Below are 13,659 nucleotides of genomic sequence, written 5' to 3'. Positions count from 1 at the left end.
ATGATGCTTTGTGGTAGGAAGAATGGATGTCTCAAAAAATTTAAAACACAAGGGGCTACAGAATTTTAACTGAAATTTGTGACTTGTGAAGCAAAGCTACAAAGTGTCAGCACAGAATCCATTTGCCTGAGGAATTGCTTCACTCTATTTTGCATCACAGTGCTTCCATGCAGGTAATATACTTGCAAGTGCCTGCTCCCCCGTCTGCACCTGTGTGTGTCTGTAGCCCTTTTTCAGGAAATTACTAATTCCAGCAGGAGGAAGAATGGGGCCAAGTAACCTAATTAGCTTAAAATGAAGTCTGAAGTTTAAAATGAACCACCCTGGTCTTTGATAGAAAAGGACTGGACTGAGACATACTTACTTTCATGATAAGTTACTATGGTCCCAATCACAAAGTAGATAGCTACACTAGGATAACAAAGACTATCTTATAATCACTGAGAATTATTATTAATACCCTTACTATTAGCACACTTTGTGCATTACAATCTGATCTCCAGCCTGAACTACCAGGCCCTGTATTTTACTGTCAGCAAGATAAAGCGCAAAAGCTAGTTCTCATAAGTGCTAATTCTTAAAGCATCATTTCATCAATATAAAAGTTACCATGTGAAATATTTACAAGTGTTTTTCCACATAAAAGTATCTTAATATTTAACAAGGCAGCTGGTGGCTGGGTATCAGGTGTATCTGTCTTCAGAAGTGCTGGTCAGGCATTAGGAAGAAGAGAAAGACACATGAGAGCAGAAGGCCAGATTTTAGAACCTCACTGGTGTCTCCTCTGCTTAGGGGCTGTTTCCCTGGGCACCTAGTGTGTATTTTCTAAAGGTATGTTGGATGAAGACCAATTCAGTTGCTGCTGTAAGCAATTGCACCGCTACCTTACTGAGCAAATCAAGATGGGTTTCCCACAATAAAGTGTGAGTTGTGTGCATTAAGATTTCTTCAAAACCATTTTGTTTCTGGCTCCTGAAAAGCAGCATCAAACAAAGTAGTAACACACTATGAATCAACTGGGTAATCAATGGAGGCAGAGGATGAGCCCAGGAACAGTGCCACATAACAGTGTGTTAAAAATGCCCTTTCTAATAAAAATAAAGACAGCTGGGAGATTTGAATAATGGGGGTTTTCCAAAAGTATGAACTCTGGTGGGGTCCCAGTATGACACTTCAGTGTTTAGGGATGTTTAACTATGCTCAGTTAAACTTCCCAGAGTCTACTGGCATCAGTGCACATATGCACCTGCATAGACACATTCTTCCCTCCACCCTCCCAAACCCAGGATGCATCAAAGGTTCGTGCAGTCCAGACCACATCTATTTCTGAGCCACACTACAAGGAAGCGCTGTCACAGCTGTGCTAGCACAGGTGGCCTGGCACTGCATTCACTTCTCCCTGTTGTAGGTGTCGGGGTTTGGCAGCACAGGGTGCAGCCTGTATTATCCACCCCTTGAACTCAGCCCTTATGTACTCATGATGACCAAGCAGTCACCTGAAGAATGTGGTCAGGAACATGTCCAGTAAAATGACTCAAGTTAAGCTGCAATGTGAATAAGGAGCTTAAAAGTAACAACTGAAGGATGCTATTTTACAGATACCACCACCTACCTGAGTACCCTGCTGTAGGTCAGCAGGATAACAAAAGAAAAAAAAGACCTAAGCCCAAAACTCCCCAAAGCCTGAACACTTCCTCCCACCCCCAAAATCCCAAGACACTAACAAAACACTAACATCAAAACTACTCCAAAATTTCTGTAAAATATGTTTCTGGGAAGTCCATGACACTTCCTTAAGTTCCAGAGGAAAGTCATGCAAGCCAGGTGTTCTTTCAGAACTTGCCACTGTACACTGAAGAAATGGGTTATACATAAAAGTTAAAGTGATTTAATAGGTCATTTCACAGTCTCACTTAAAAGAAAAGCAAATCATAAACAAGAGATGAAAAGAAAATGGGGAGGCAGCCTGGCTACTGAAAAATCCATAGGTTTCAGTGACCTCAAATGTTCTATGAAATTTTGATCATAAAAAGCATTACAGCTCTTTTTCGTGTAAATCTTCCAGTCATCTCAAACTAGTTGCTGGCCATGCTAACTAGTAAAATATCTTTGTTTTAAAAAATTATTAGTACTTTTGTAACAATGGGAGAATCACATTGCTAAGATGATTTACCTTGTTTTATTTTCTGCGGGTTTTATTCTTTCCTGTGCAGCTGATTTCTCCCCACAGGATTTCGACCTTTATTACTTGCTGACAACACGTCTGACAAATAGCTTTTTGCTGTGGTAGCTGAGGTTGAGCCATCTGTTTTTTCTCTAGAGAGCCATGCCTTATTCATAATGGCATTTTTCTGTTTCATTCCCTGGGGAATAGCACCTGCATGCTGATTTCCTATTTGACCCCAAAATACATCATCACATTTCAACAACCGATCCTTCCCCTTCGTGGCCCAGAAAACATTATGCTCTGTAGGCGCCAGTGCATCCTTCATCCTTGACAGCAGAGGCCAAGGGGCTTCCTTGTGGATCACAGGCAGGTTGCAGTCAGCCTTCAGATTTGAGCTGGGGGAGACAACTGAAGGTATCTGAGGAAGAAAGAAGAAATGAGAACAACCTTGGATGTCCACAACTCTATGCGTTGTGGCTGATTTCAGCTGTAGCTTCCCATATAATTGTACAGTTGGTCTGTCTCATGCTCTTGTTGGGATTTCATTAAAGCTCACATGATGTATACAAAAAGAAAATCCCTGCATTTACAAAGATCGGGTCAGTCAAGAACTACTAGCATTCTGCTCTCCGTAATAATTTTCTTTTATGACAATATTTTCATTGATTCTTTTATTTGTGACTGTGATAAAGAAAATGATCAGGAAACTGGATATGAATTGTCACATATATCCCCTGGACTAAATAACTTCAGGGTTTTACATGTTATTGGAATTCTGAGTCACCATTTCATTGTACAATAAATTTCTTAACTAAAAGGACATTTCAGTATCTTCCAAAAGCAGAAACTATGCTTTTATTTGTTTTATTACATTTCTTTTAATCCCAGATTATAAAGGAAATTCAGTAGAATATTATTTGTAACTAGCCTAGCTAACTGGCTCCAGTAATTGCATACTTGAATTTTGCTTCTGTACAATTATGGAGAGCTTCTGTTGTCTCAGAGAGGGTGAAATCTCCTGCATGTTTAGTTTAGTAGCAGACTGTCACAAATGCAATTGCAATTGATCAGCTCTGTTCTTAACAGGATTCCTGCAGTTAATGGAAATTACTATAAAGAGCTTCAGGGCATAGGAATAATTGGATCACTGAAAAAAAAAAAGGAATTGGAGGAAAAAAGGTAGGACAAGATCAACAAAACTTTTTTTTTAAACAACCAACAATTTTCAAAGATTGTCTTACCAGAGAGTATACCATGATGAAAACAAAACCTTTTAATTATTTTTACAAGACCCAAGCCATTCCTAACCAATGGAGAAGAAAACACATAATGAAAAACATTAAGCATTTGTTATCCTCAGCTTGTTAAACTGAAAATCAACTGCACATCTCTAGAAGCAATCATTCAAATATCTATATGTACTAAATTAAAAACTATGAGAAAATTTTTACTGACCTGGTAACTTTTTTGATGGTTTTGTCTTAGTTCTCGATGCAAGGCTATGATCCTCTCTGGGCTTGTTAATTTTATAGGCGAACCAGAATACGTGTTTAGAGTGATGTGAGGACTGCGGGTGCTATCCACCTCTTGCTGAGAGCTTGCAGGTGTTGACTCAGTCATCCAATTCACTTTGACATACGCCTCATGATCCTGTGGCTGTCCATTGGCTTGTGAAATGTCTGTGGAAGAAGGAAGCATCTGCAAGAGAAAATAGCATTTTAAGAAATTCAAGCTAGAAGAAGTCTTCCAATGAGGTTTAGTTTGGATTAGTGGAAGCCACTTGGATGAATTCATTACAATAAGTGTTCACAGAAATTAAATGTAAATAAAGTGCATCTACTAAAATAAGAAAAAAAAATAATATACCAATTATTTTAAATAGCATTCCTGCATCTGTCTAAAAGGAATCTTGCGTTAATGAAATCTTCCCCAAAACAAAATAAACCTCTACGCTTTAACTACAGCCAAAATTTGCATCTAGATATTAAGAAAACCTAGATAAAAAGTAGAAAATACTAATTTTTAAAATTGCATGTTAGGTCTCCTCTTGAAGAATCTCAAAATTTCTAACATGGTTCTTTCACGTACATATTCTCTCACTCCACCCTACTCAACAAACTCAGGTTTGTCTACCTATGAAAGCTCAAGGAAGTTAAGCTGAATGGATTTCCAAAGTGTATTAGTTCAACAGCATGAAATCTTAAGCAGACTCTCCTATTCTGAAAAATATTAATTCAGTCGATCTTATTTCACTTCCAAATCAACTTTAACACAACAATAAACATTATTCTTCTTGAATATCTTCACTGACCTGAAGCCAAATTTAGAGAGAAATGGCAGTTGTTTAATTACACACCATTTCATACAGTTGCAAGCAGAAAAAGATCTCCCGGAATGTAAATCACTATCACAGAGCAGTAGCATTTTATCATCCAAATACAAATTTATTACAGCTACAGTATTAATGTTACTTGTTTCTTGCAAATGCACAGATAAACAAGTTTAAGATTGTTAATGACAGTTTCAGCCTTGTGCTTTTAAAAACATTTATTTATTTCCAAAATTAATATATCTAATTATGAGTTATCACCTCATTGTCATTAGTCCTCTTGCAAAAGCGCCTGAAATGCAAATACTATAAATATGCCAGGTCAGGAATGGCCACCTAATATAAAGCACATTTTGCTTAAAACACTATATTGTTTTTCCTCTGTACATCTTTAACAACCATTAGCTACATCACTTGTGTCCATTAAAAATAAAAAGAACAGATTTTGAAATGCCATAGTGGTGTAAGATTGCGCTTGCCCCCAAAAGATGAGCATTTATTGACAAGCTTATGCATCAAAACATAATTCTGTTACAGCATGAAGAAGGATGTACAGTGTGTAAGCTGTTGCCATTGCCAAGAATGGAAGTCTGGCAGGAGTGATCACCATAGAGCTTTATGCAAGCAGTTCAAGAGCAGCTCCAACACCAGGGTTAGAGCATACAGGTATCGGTGGTGCTGTACTGTCCCATAGCCTTGGAGGTGACACTGAATCCCAGCTGTTGACATGTACAAACTAGCCAGACCTGAAAAAGGTCATCATTCTGTTCTGCTGCTTGCAAAGCAACCCTCAAAGCTCATGGGCTTCCTGAAGTATGTGCCTTATAATTCTTAAGTACACCAGCACACTGGTATTCAGCACGCAGGGTCAGGAGGGTGGGCTGTGTCTCTAGACCCATTGTGCTGCAGGACAGACCTTTCCCCAGGATACACTGCATGAGAGAACGTGAATGGTAAACACAAGCAATCAACACTGCCTTTGGTCCCATTTCACCTTCTATTCTTGGCTCCCCACCATGACCGGAGGGAACAATTGCTGCTGAATTTTGGTCATTGATCCTATTAAAAAGTACCACATGTAAGCATGTTTGGCCAGCTGAGACACTCCCCAGTAGCAGCTACCACCTGGATCATTTACTAGAGGCTGAACAACAGGATGGTGCCTGGGAACAAGATCGTGGCATCCAGGAGTTGAAGAGCCACTCATATTGACCAACATTGGGCACATAATTTAGATTGCTGCTCTTCCCTAAAAGACTTCCTTACTCTACACTGATTACACAGAGAATCTGTGACTCTGTCTGGGTACAGCATTTATTTAGGTAGGGTGGTATGAATACCCAGTTATACCCTATCATCACAGGCATAGATCAGTCCAAAAGTGAAAGCTATAAGTTTTGGTGTTCCCCTGTAAACGCAGAAGCCAGAGAAGGCTTCAGAAGTCCTTGGTTTCTAACCAAGGTTGCGAGTGCCGTATGTCTCCAGCACTCACAAAAAATTCCGGCTGGCTGAAAGCGATGGAGGAGTTACAAAGGGCAGCCCTGAAATGTTTTGTGGCATGAAGGGACTGGATCTAAAATTATTTGATGAGAATTTCTTCACTATAGGATGCACTGTTAGAAGCATCCCTGGTGATAGATGAGAGTCAGCAGGAGCAGAAAAAGTTCTGGAGCTCAGTGACCCATGCAAAGGCAAATACTGTCCTCCTTGTAGGCAGGAGAGCTGGTAAAGCTGCCAGAAAAACCACAAATCAAAGGTGTGACACTGCCAAAATTCATTTCTAGAAAATTAACCTCCTGGCAGGGTCTTTCCTTTCCTTCTATTTCCTTCAAACGTTCAACTCACAAACTCTTTTTTGCCTCTTGGTATTACTGAATTCTGCTGCAGCCAAAGTAGTGAAACTCAGTATAAGGGTGGGTTAATGCAAACCCTGATGAGCGAAGCTGCTACCACACTGATAAAGTTTTCACCGTATGGCCGGTGCTATATTTGAAAGCTGGTATGATTCTCTCAAAAACGCTTGTCCTCAGTGTTTTGTAAGACTGTGAAACACTAAAGATCAGATTTTCTATAGCACTACAGATGTAGCCAAGCAAAAATCCTGCATTTTGTCTCAATGCTCAGACATGAAGTTCTTCCATTAGTTAATTATTCATGTTTTAATTTTTTATATATTCATTTACAATATTAAGTCTGTTTTTCTCTGATATTTTTTGCTTTCCTCCAAAGTTTCCACACATTAGGAGGAAATGAATTGTCATATTCCACCAAATCTGAGGAAGTGTAAACTTGCAAACTGCCAGGTTCTAGAAAGGACTGGCATAATAAAAAACAAACATTACCTTCCCCCAACATTACAAAAATAAAAACTCAGTAGTGTCAGAGATAAGAATAAAATTTTTCAATTAATCTGGATATTTTTAACTACACATTTTATCTTAACCTAAATTCTAATGTTTATCAGAAAATGAAGGAAGACTAGATTTTAAAGCTTTTCTCTTTTTAATCATGGCTGTTACTCTACTCGCATTTACTGTTCCAGAAAAAATGGATGCTGTTGCCCACAAATTAGAGCAAAAACCAGTGCTAAAATATCTGTATTATATATGCAGTCAGGAGACAGACCTAAATCTCTGTCAACCAAACCCAATTTTACTTCAAAATGGCACTTGCCTTGAGTACGTACCATCTCCTCAGCCACCACAAATTCTTAAGATATCCTCTGTACAAACAGCCACTTACATAATTATTGAGCAGCTTTACCAGTTATTTCAGTGGAAAGGCCAGGCTGCCCTTTACAGTTTTTAATTAATATCTTATACCCTTCAGTGTTTTTAATAATCTTTCTGAAGGTGAAAACACATCTCTTAGCAATGCATTTTACCCTTTACAAAAACTACTGAACAACAGCCATCATCTCCTCTCTTTCATCCCCTTGGAATTCCAATGATTCAAGTCACACTTTCTGTAATGTCAGAAAAAGAAGCGTCTTTGTGCAAAAAGCTTTATCTTGAAAGGTCCCTTGGTCTTGATCAACACCATCCCCAAAAGACTGAAACCCCAAAGTTAAACTCATTCTCCCCTCTGAGGGTGGGACTCATCTGACCGAAGCATACCTCCTCCTAGCCACTTCCCAACCAGTGGAGTCCAGCCTCGCCAACTCTTCTCACCTTATCTAAAGTAGATACATGAAGCGGGCAGGATACCACCTTGTAAGTATCTCTTTCCCTCCACTATTAAAAGAAAGACCATGATTGTCTGAAGTACAGACATCAAACATGAAATATATCTCACCCTCAGTGTCAGAAAAGCTTCTGATCTCACCAGCCAGGCACAAATCATTTTATTATTTCAGGCCTGTTTCCCTCAAATATGATTCATGGGAGAGCAGTAAGTGGTTTCTTCCAAAGAAATGAGTAGAAATAAAAAAAAAAGCAGCATTGTTCTACCAAAAAGTATCTCAGAAGAAATCCCCTGATATAAAGGAGGATTAAGCTATACTGTTCTGCACATTCATTCCCTATTCTATAAAACAAATAATTCACTACACTGGACACATTCTTTGCCTGCAGCTTTCCATCCATAAGGTTTAAAATGACTCAATGAAAAGCAATAAAAAGCACTACCATTTATCCCTATACTCCTTCCACAAATTCCCTCTCAGCCCTAAGAAATGGGGGCAAATAGCCACAATGCTTTCAGATCCACTATGGAAAGAATATATAAAATATATCAAGTCAAAGCCTTCCAGTGCAAAAGAAATGGAATTGAATGAGTACAGCAGCATTATCCATTACAGCCATCAGTCATCTGGACAGAGGCTGTTGACATAAAACCAGGACATGTTGGCTCAGCCATTTGAGGGAAAGAATTGAACGTACTCCTGTTTCTCCACACACAACCCAAAAGAGAGAGAAAACCCCCTAAAATACTGCACAGCTGCACTGGCTGGGATGAGTTCATATGAAGGGTAAGCCAAGCTCTCTTGCTCCTCTGTGTGGTTCTCTAATATATCAAAAGCAGCATGTTCAAGCAAGTCAAACTGGGTAAAGCCTGTTTCTTAAGCTGCAGGTAGACACCTAAATTCAGAAAAAAAGTGAAGCCTCCTCATTCACATTTCCTATTAATTATCTGAAGCATCTTCTCTTGCTTCCCACTGTTACCAACCCAGGTAAACCAGTAGTTGCAAACCCCAGTCGCAGTCCTTTTTGTTAGGTGTTTAGCGAACACGAGCGTCTAACAGCAGTTGACGAATGCTGTCCTGTTTACTTCCCGCTGGGAAAGGCATAGAAACAATCACTGTTAATAATGCCCATGATTAAGTCTGCAACAGCAAGAAAATAAAGATGAGGCTAAGGACTTTCCAATAAGATGAAAAAAATGGGATATGACAAAAAGCCAAAAATGGCCACATATTCTGTATCTGACATTGGGCATGCGAATCCCAGCTACGGTACTGTGCTGAGTGCCACGTGCACCCGCTGCAGGCAGCCCTTGTCCCTGGGATGTGTCCCCTTCAGACACATGCTTTTCATTTTCCAAACACAAAATAAAACAAGGTTTAATTATGTCAGTTGGCCAAATTTATTATCGCTCCACCACAAGGGGCTCCAATGGTTTCTCAGTTTAAGATTTTAAAAGGAAAATATATCACAAAGGCTTAGAAATTAACTTCTTAGTGCCTCCAAAATTTCAAGTCCATATTAGACATACATTGTCATTCCTATGGCTCCCCAAAAGCTTTTTTTTTTTTCAAAATTGAGAGACAGACACAATGAAACTTTTCTTCACCATCCTGCACACAATTTTTGCTTTCTCTGCAGTGACACAGGTGTTTTCTCTGGATAAAAAGAATTTAAGTAAAACCTCTTCTGTGCAATAGTATATGTTTATTATGATAAACCAAACTAAAATTAAATTAAATTACACCAAATTACTCAATTAAACTAAATTACAAATAAAAAGCTTCATGGTGTACAGTTTTATAGTGAGGAAAAGTAATTAAAAATCTAGTCGTCTTTACAGGGACTTGAAAAGAATATTAAGAGAAGGAAAACTGACAGATTACCCCAGTAATCTGGCCTCAACGGAAAGCACATTGCTGGAACAAAATCATGATTCAAGCAAATTTTATTTCTCAATCAAAAACATTTGAATGTAACACTAGACTGTGAAAATAATCAAGAATGACAAAACTCAAAATGCATGCTCTTTTACTGAACCAAACTTATCTGAAGTTTTCATTTAGAGCAAATCAGCAAAATGAAGCCATTGGGACAACAGTGACTGGTAGTGTCTGAGAATAGAGTCTCGAATGCTGAAAGTGAAGTCTGAGGAGAAGCTCCAAAGGTGGTTGGTTTTGCATCACACTGCTTTTGTGTTTTAGTATTTTAATTGGGAAGAGCATTAGGAAGAAAAATCTTCTTGGCAAACAGAAGGGAACGACCAAATATCCGCTGTGTCTGGAATGAGCAAAGAGCTGAAGTTCATTTTGTCTTTAAGCATGAATAACTTGTTGAAGCCCATAAACCCTCCACTGAAGCTGGAGCTTCCTAGCACACAGCTAACCAATCTAACCTAACCAACCTCCATCTAATTCCATGCAAAGATGAAAAAAAAGGTCTTAAAAGAATTTTAAAACATATTTTCTTCTGAGAACCAGGCACAAAGTTTTTTACTGCACTACAAAAGGCCAGGCACTGAATTGAATACAGAATCCCTTTTCCCTTCAGAGGCCACTGGATTAGCCCTTCATGCATCACTGCAAACTTTAGGTTGAAATTCATCAGTAAGCCAAAGCAGGCAGGTCTGCTGCCAATGTGTAACAGCCTTCCATTTGTCACTGAGTCCAGAAACGAATAAAGTCAATTGCAAACCTTTAATTTAAGGTGGGGGGGGGGGGGGAAGCATCAATCCACCAGGTTTTCTCTAGAAGCATTCTAATGTTAGGAATGATTTAGAAGTGAAAATGTGTGGGGAAGGAAGGGAATCAGCTTTCAAAGATGTTTTATGTAAGTAAAAGCTGAGCATAGCTCTGGAATCTGAGATGTGAATTCCAGCAAGAATAAGAATTAAAACACAAAAAATGAATCCTCAAAGACGAAAAGTCATCTCAGTTTAACATATGAGTACAGAATTCAGTACAGGATTTTTAAAACCCAAGGCATGTCTTACATAAATATGAAATGGTCTCCTTTGTGATTGTAGCCATTACTTATTAAATTAGGAGTAGTGACACTTGGACGTTTTCTCACTGAAATGTTTTCTGTTGGAAAACTGATCCATAGAAACCTAAGTTTTTCATGAGATCTGCCTTGGCATGAAAGGTTTCCCCTGCTACACATGGAATTACAGACCAGAATGGTCCAAACCTCAGTGTCATGGTGCCCAGCAAGAGCCAGCCTGTTCTCTGCATGATCCAAAAAAACCAGGCTTGAATCCCAGTGTGCTTGAACCTAAGTAGGGCTTCTGACCACTACAGTGCTGGATACTATGGGAAAGGGTTTGTGCTCCACTTAGCATGAATAGCTAAATATCTATTGAAGTAAGGAACTGAATGTGGAGCTCCTACTTTGCAAATGAACTCACTGGCTATCAGAATATAGATTCAATTTCATTCTCTCCTGTTGGAGCTGCTAATTTTTGTGATAGTTAGGCATTCAGGGAGGCAGTGTGAATGTGCATGGTATTTTGATATTTATTATACTGGGAAGCTTTACACTAATGCTCATTTATCACAGCAATGTCTGAGAAAATATCTGAAGGCAGTGAAGTATTATCTCCCTTCTGACAGATGAGTTACTAACTGCTGTCACATAAAACATTCATTCAGAGTGTAAGCTTGGGCGAGGTGGTGGTGGACCCAGACTTGACATACTCAAAGGAGACATAGTCAGACACAGAACTCTGTCCCATCCTGCAACCATGCTGCCTTTTCATCTTACATTGACAGCATCGCTCATGATAGGAAGATGGTATATGTAGATATGAAGGAATATAAAACCTAAAGCACAGGAAAACTCAAAGCATATAGACTTTGACTAATCAAACATAGGTAGTAGAAGACAAGCAAAAAAAAATGTTTATGAACCAGCAAACTCTCTTGTTTATTTTCCTAATTACTACAGGGAAATTGAATGCCATTTACAATCTGCCTTTTCCTTAACATGCAGTTAAATTATTTCTTGCCACAGAAACAAGTATGACTGAGTGATAGCTTGCAACACTCTAATAACACTAGAAGAATAAGCTTCTTCAGAGCGGTACAGAATACCACTCTGTGTATAAAAATGTAAAATAATCAGATAAATAATCCTGTGGATTTACTACACTATATATCTGTTATGAACACCTCTACTTCTGCTGATGAAAAATAGATGTCAATGTCATTGAATAATAAATTATCTTTATGTACCCATTTTGCAGTGCATTTTGTTAGCTGAAGTACAAAAACCAGTATGAACCTATATTCCATGTTCTGTTGTGGTAGGCAGCCACTTTCCCAATATTTTACAAATGCATAAGGCAAAATACATTATTGTTTTCCCCTTTTAACCAGCAAGATTCTGCTTGAGTATACTTGACACAAGGCTTTTGATGCTGTCTCCCCTAACATCCTGATAGCTAAGCTTAGGAAGTGTGGGTTAGATGAGAGGACAGTGAGGTGGACAGAGACTCATGGCAGAGCTCAGAGGGTTGTGATCAACAGGGCAGAGTCTGGTCGCAGGCCTGTCACTAGAGGTGTTCCCCAGGGGTCTGTGCTGGGTCCAGTCCTGTTCAACATATTCATCAGTGACCTGGACAAAGGGACAGAGTGTACCCTCAGCAAGTTCACTGATGGTACCAAGCTGGGAGGAGTGGCAGATACACCAGAAGGCTGTGCTGCCATCCAGTGAGACCTGGACAGGCTGGAGAGCTGGGCCCAGGGGAACCTCATGAAATTCAACAAGAGCAAGTGCAAGGTCCTGCACCTGGGGAGGAACAACCCCCTGCACCAGTACAGGCTGGGGGCTGAACTACTGGAAAGCGGCTCTGCTGAGAAGGCCCTGGCAGTGCTGGTGGGCAGCAAGCTGACCCTGAGCCAGCACCATGCCCTTGTGGCCAAGAAGGCCAACGGTGTCCTGGGCTGCATTAAAAGGAGTGTGGCCAGCAGGTCGAGAGAGGTTATCCTCCCCCTCTACTCTGCCCTAGTGAGACCACATCTGGAGTGCTGTGTCCAGTTTTGGTCTCCCCAGTTTAAGAAAGACAGGGAACTGCTTGAGCAAGTCCAGCGGAGAGCTACCAAGATGATCAGAGGAGTGGAGCTTCTTCCATACGAGGAAAGGCTGAGAGACTTGGGCTTGTTCAGCCTGGACAAGAGAAGACTGAGAGGGGAGCTTGTCAATGCTTATAAAAATCTAAAGGGTGGGTGTCAAGAGGATGGGGCCAGACTCTTTTCATTAGTGCCCAGTGACAGGCCAAGGGGCAATGGGCACAAGTTGGAACACAGGAAGTTCCACTTAAATATGAGAACCAACTCCTTTCCTGTGCGGGTGCCAGAGCAGGGGCACAGGCTGCCCAGGGAGGCTGTGGAGTCCCTTCCCTGGAGACATTCGAAACCTGCCTGGATGCGTTCCTGTGCCCCCTGCTCTGGGTGTGCCTGCTCAAGCAGGAGGGTTGGACAAGGTGATCTCCAGAGGTCCCTTCCAACCCCTACCACTCTGTGATTCTGTGGTATCGGGTAAGTGTGGTTTTTTGGCATGGAATGCTGACATACTTAGTGATAAGCTCCAGAAGTTTTAAACTTTGACCAAAACAGTAGTAAAACAGCCAACTCCACTGACTTGTCTGAAGCAGTATTTATACTAAGTTCCCAGATATATTTTATAACTACACACAGAGTCTCACTAAACACTTTAAAAAGAAAAAAAAATCACTGACTTAGTACAACAGTGGAAAAGGAAGGATTCTATGAGGAAGTAAACTTACCCCTTGATCACACATTTCTGTAAAAGTGACTGTGTACTCTGCCATGGTCATATCAGTCACCAAGTTTTTCACCTCTTCATGAAATGCAGAGTTAATAATTCCTTGCCCATGAAATTCGCTAAGCATCCTGGTAATGAAGCTGTTCCTTTCCTGGCACTTTTGGGTGAGGCAAGCCAGCTTAGCCTATGCAGCATGA

The 13,659-nt window shown here is 40.0% G+C and overlaps 1 protein-coding gene across 4 annotated transcripts in view; it reads right to left on the bottom strand.

Moving 5' to 3' along the window:
- The window catches only part of C4H4orf50 (chromosome 4 C4orf50 homolog), a 53,182-nt gene that overhangs the window by 13,303 nt on the left and 26,220 nt on the right, over window positions 1–13,659 (bottom strand). For 2 of the 4 annotated variants that reach the window (XM_064449115.1, XM_064449117.1), the window contains 2 exons: window positions 3,623–3,865; window positions 2,174–2,585 (listed from right to left, as the gene is read on the bottom strand). In XM_064449115.1, the coding sequence (XP_064305185.1) occupies window positions 2,196–2,585; window positions 3,623–3,865 (633 nt within the window). In that variant the 3' untranslated portion in view covers window positions 2,174–2,195. Of the gene's footprint in view, window positions 1–1,872; window positions 2,586–3,622; window positions 3,866–13,157; window positions 13,647–13,659 lie in introns of those variants that run through there. The other 2 variants (XM_064449116.1, XM_064449118.1) reach the window with 2 other exon arrangements.

The sequence above is a fragment of the Phalacrocorax carbo genome, chromosome 4, assembly GCF_963921805.1.
Source record: "Phalacrocorax carbo chromosome 4, bPhaCar2.1, whole genome shotgun sequence".
NCBI lineage: Eukaryota > Metazoa > Chordata > Aves > Suliformes > Phalacrocoracidae > Phalacrocorax > Phalacrocorax carbo.
Note: the sequence above shows the minus strand (reverse complement) of the source record. Positions and strands in the feature narration are given on the sequence as shown.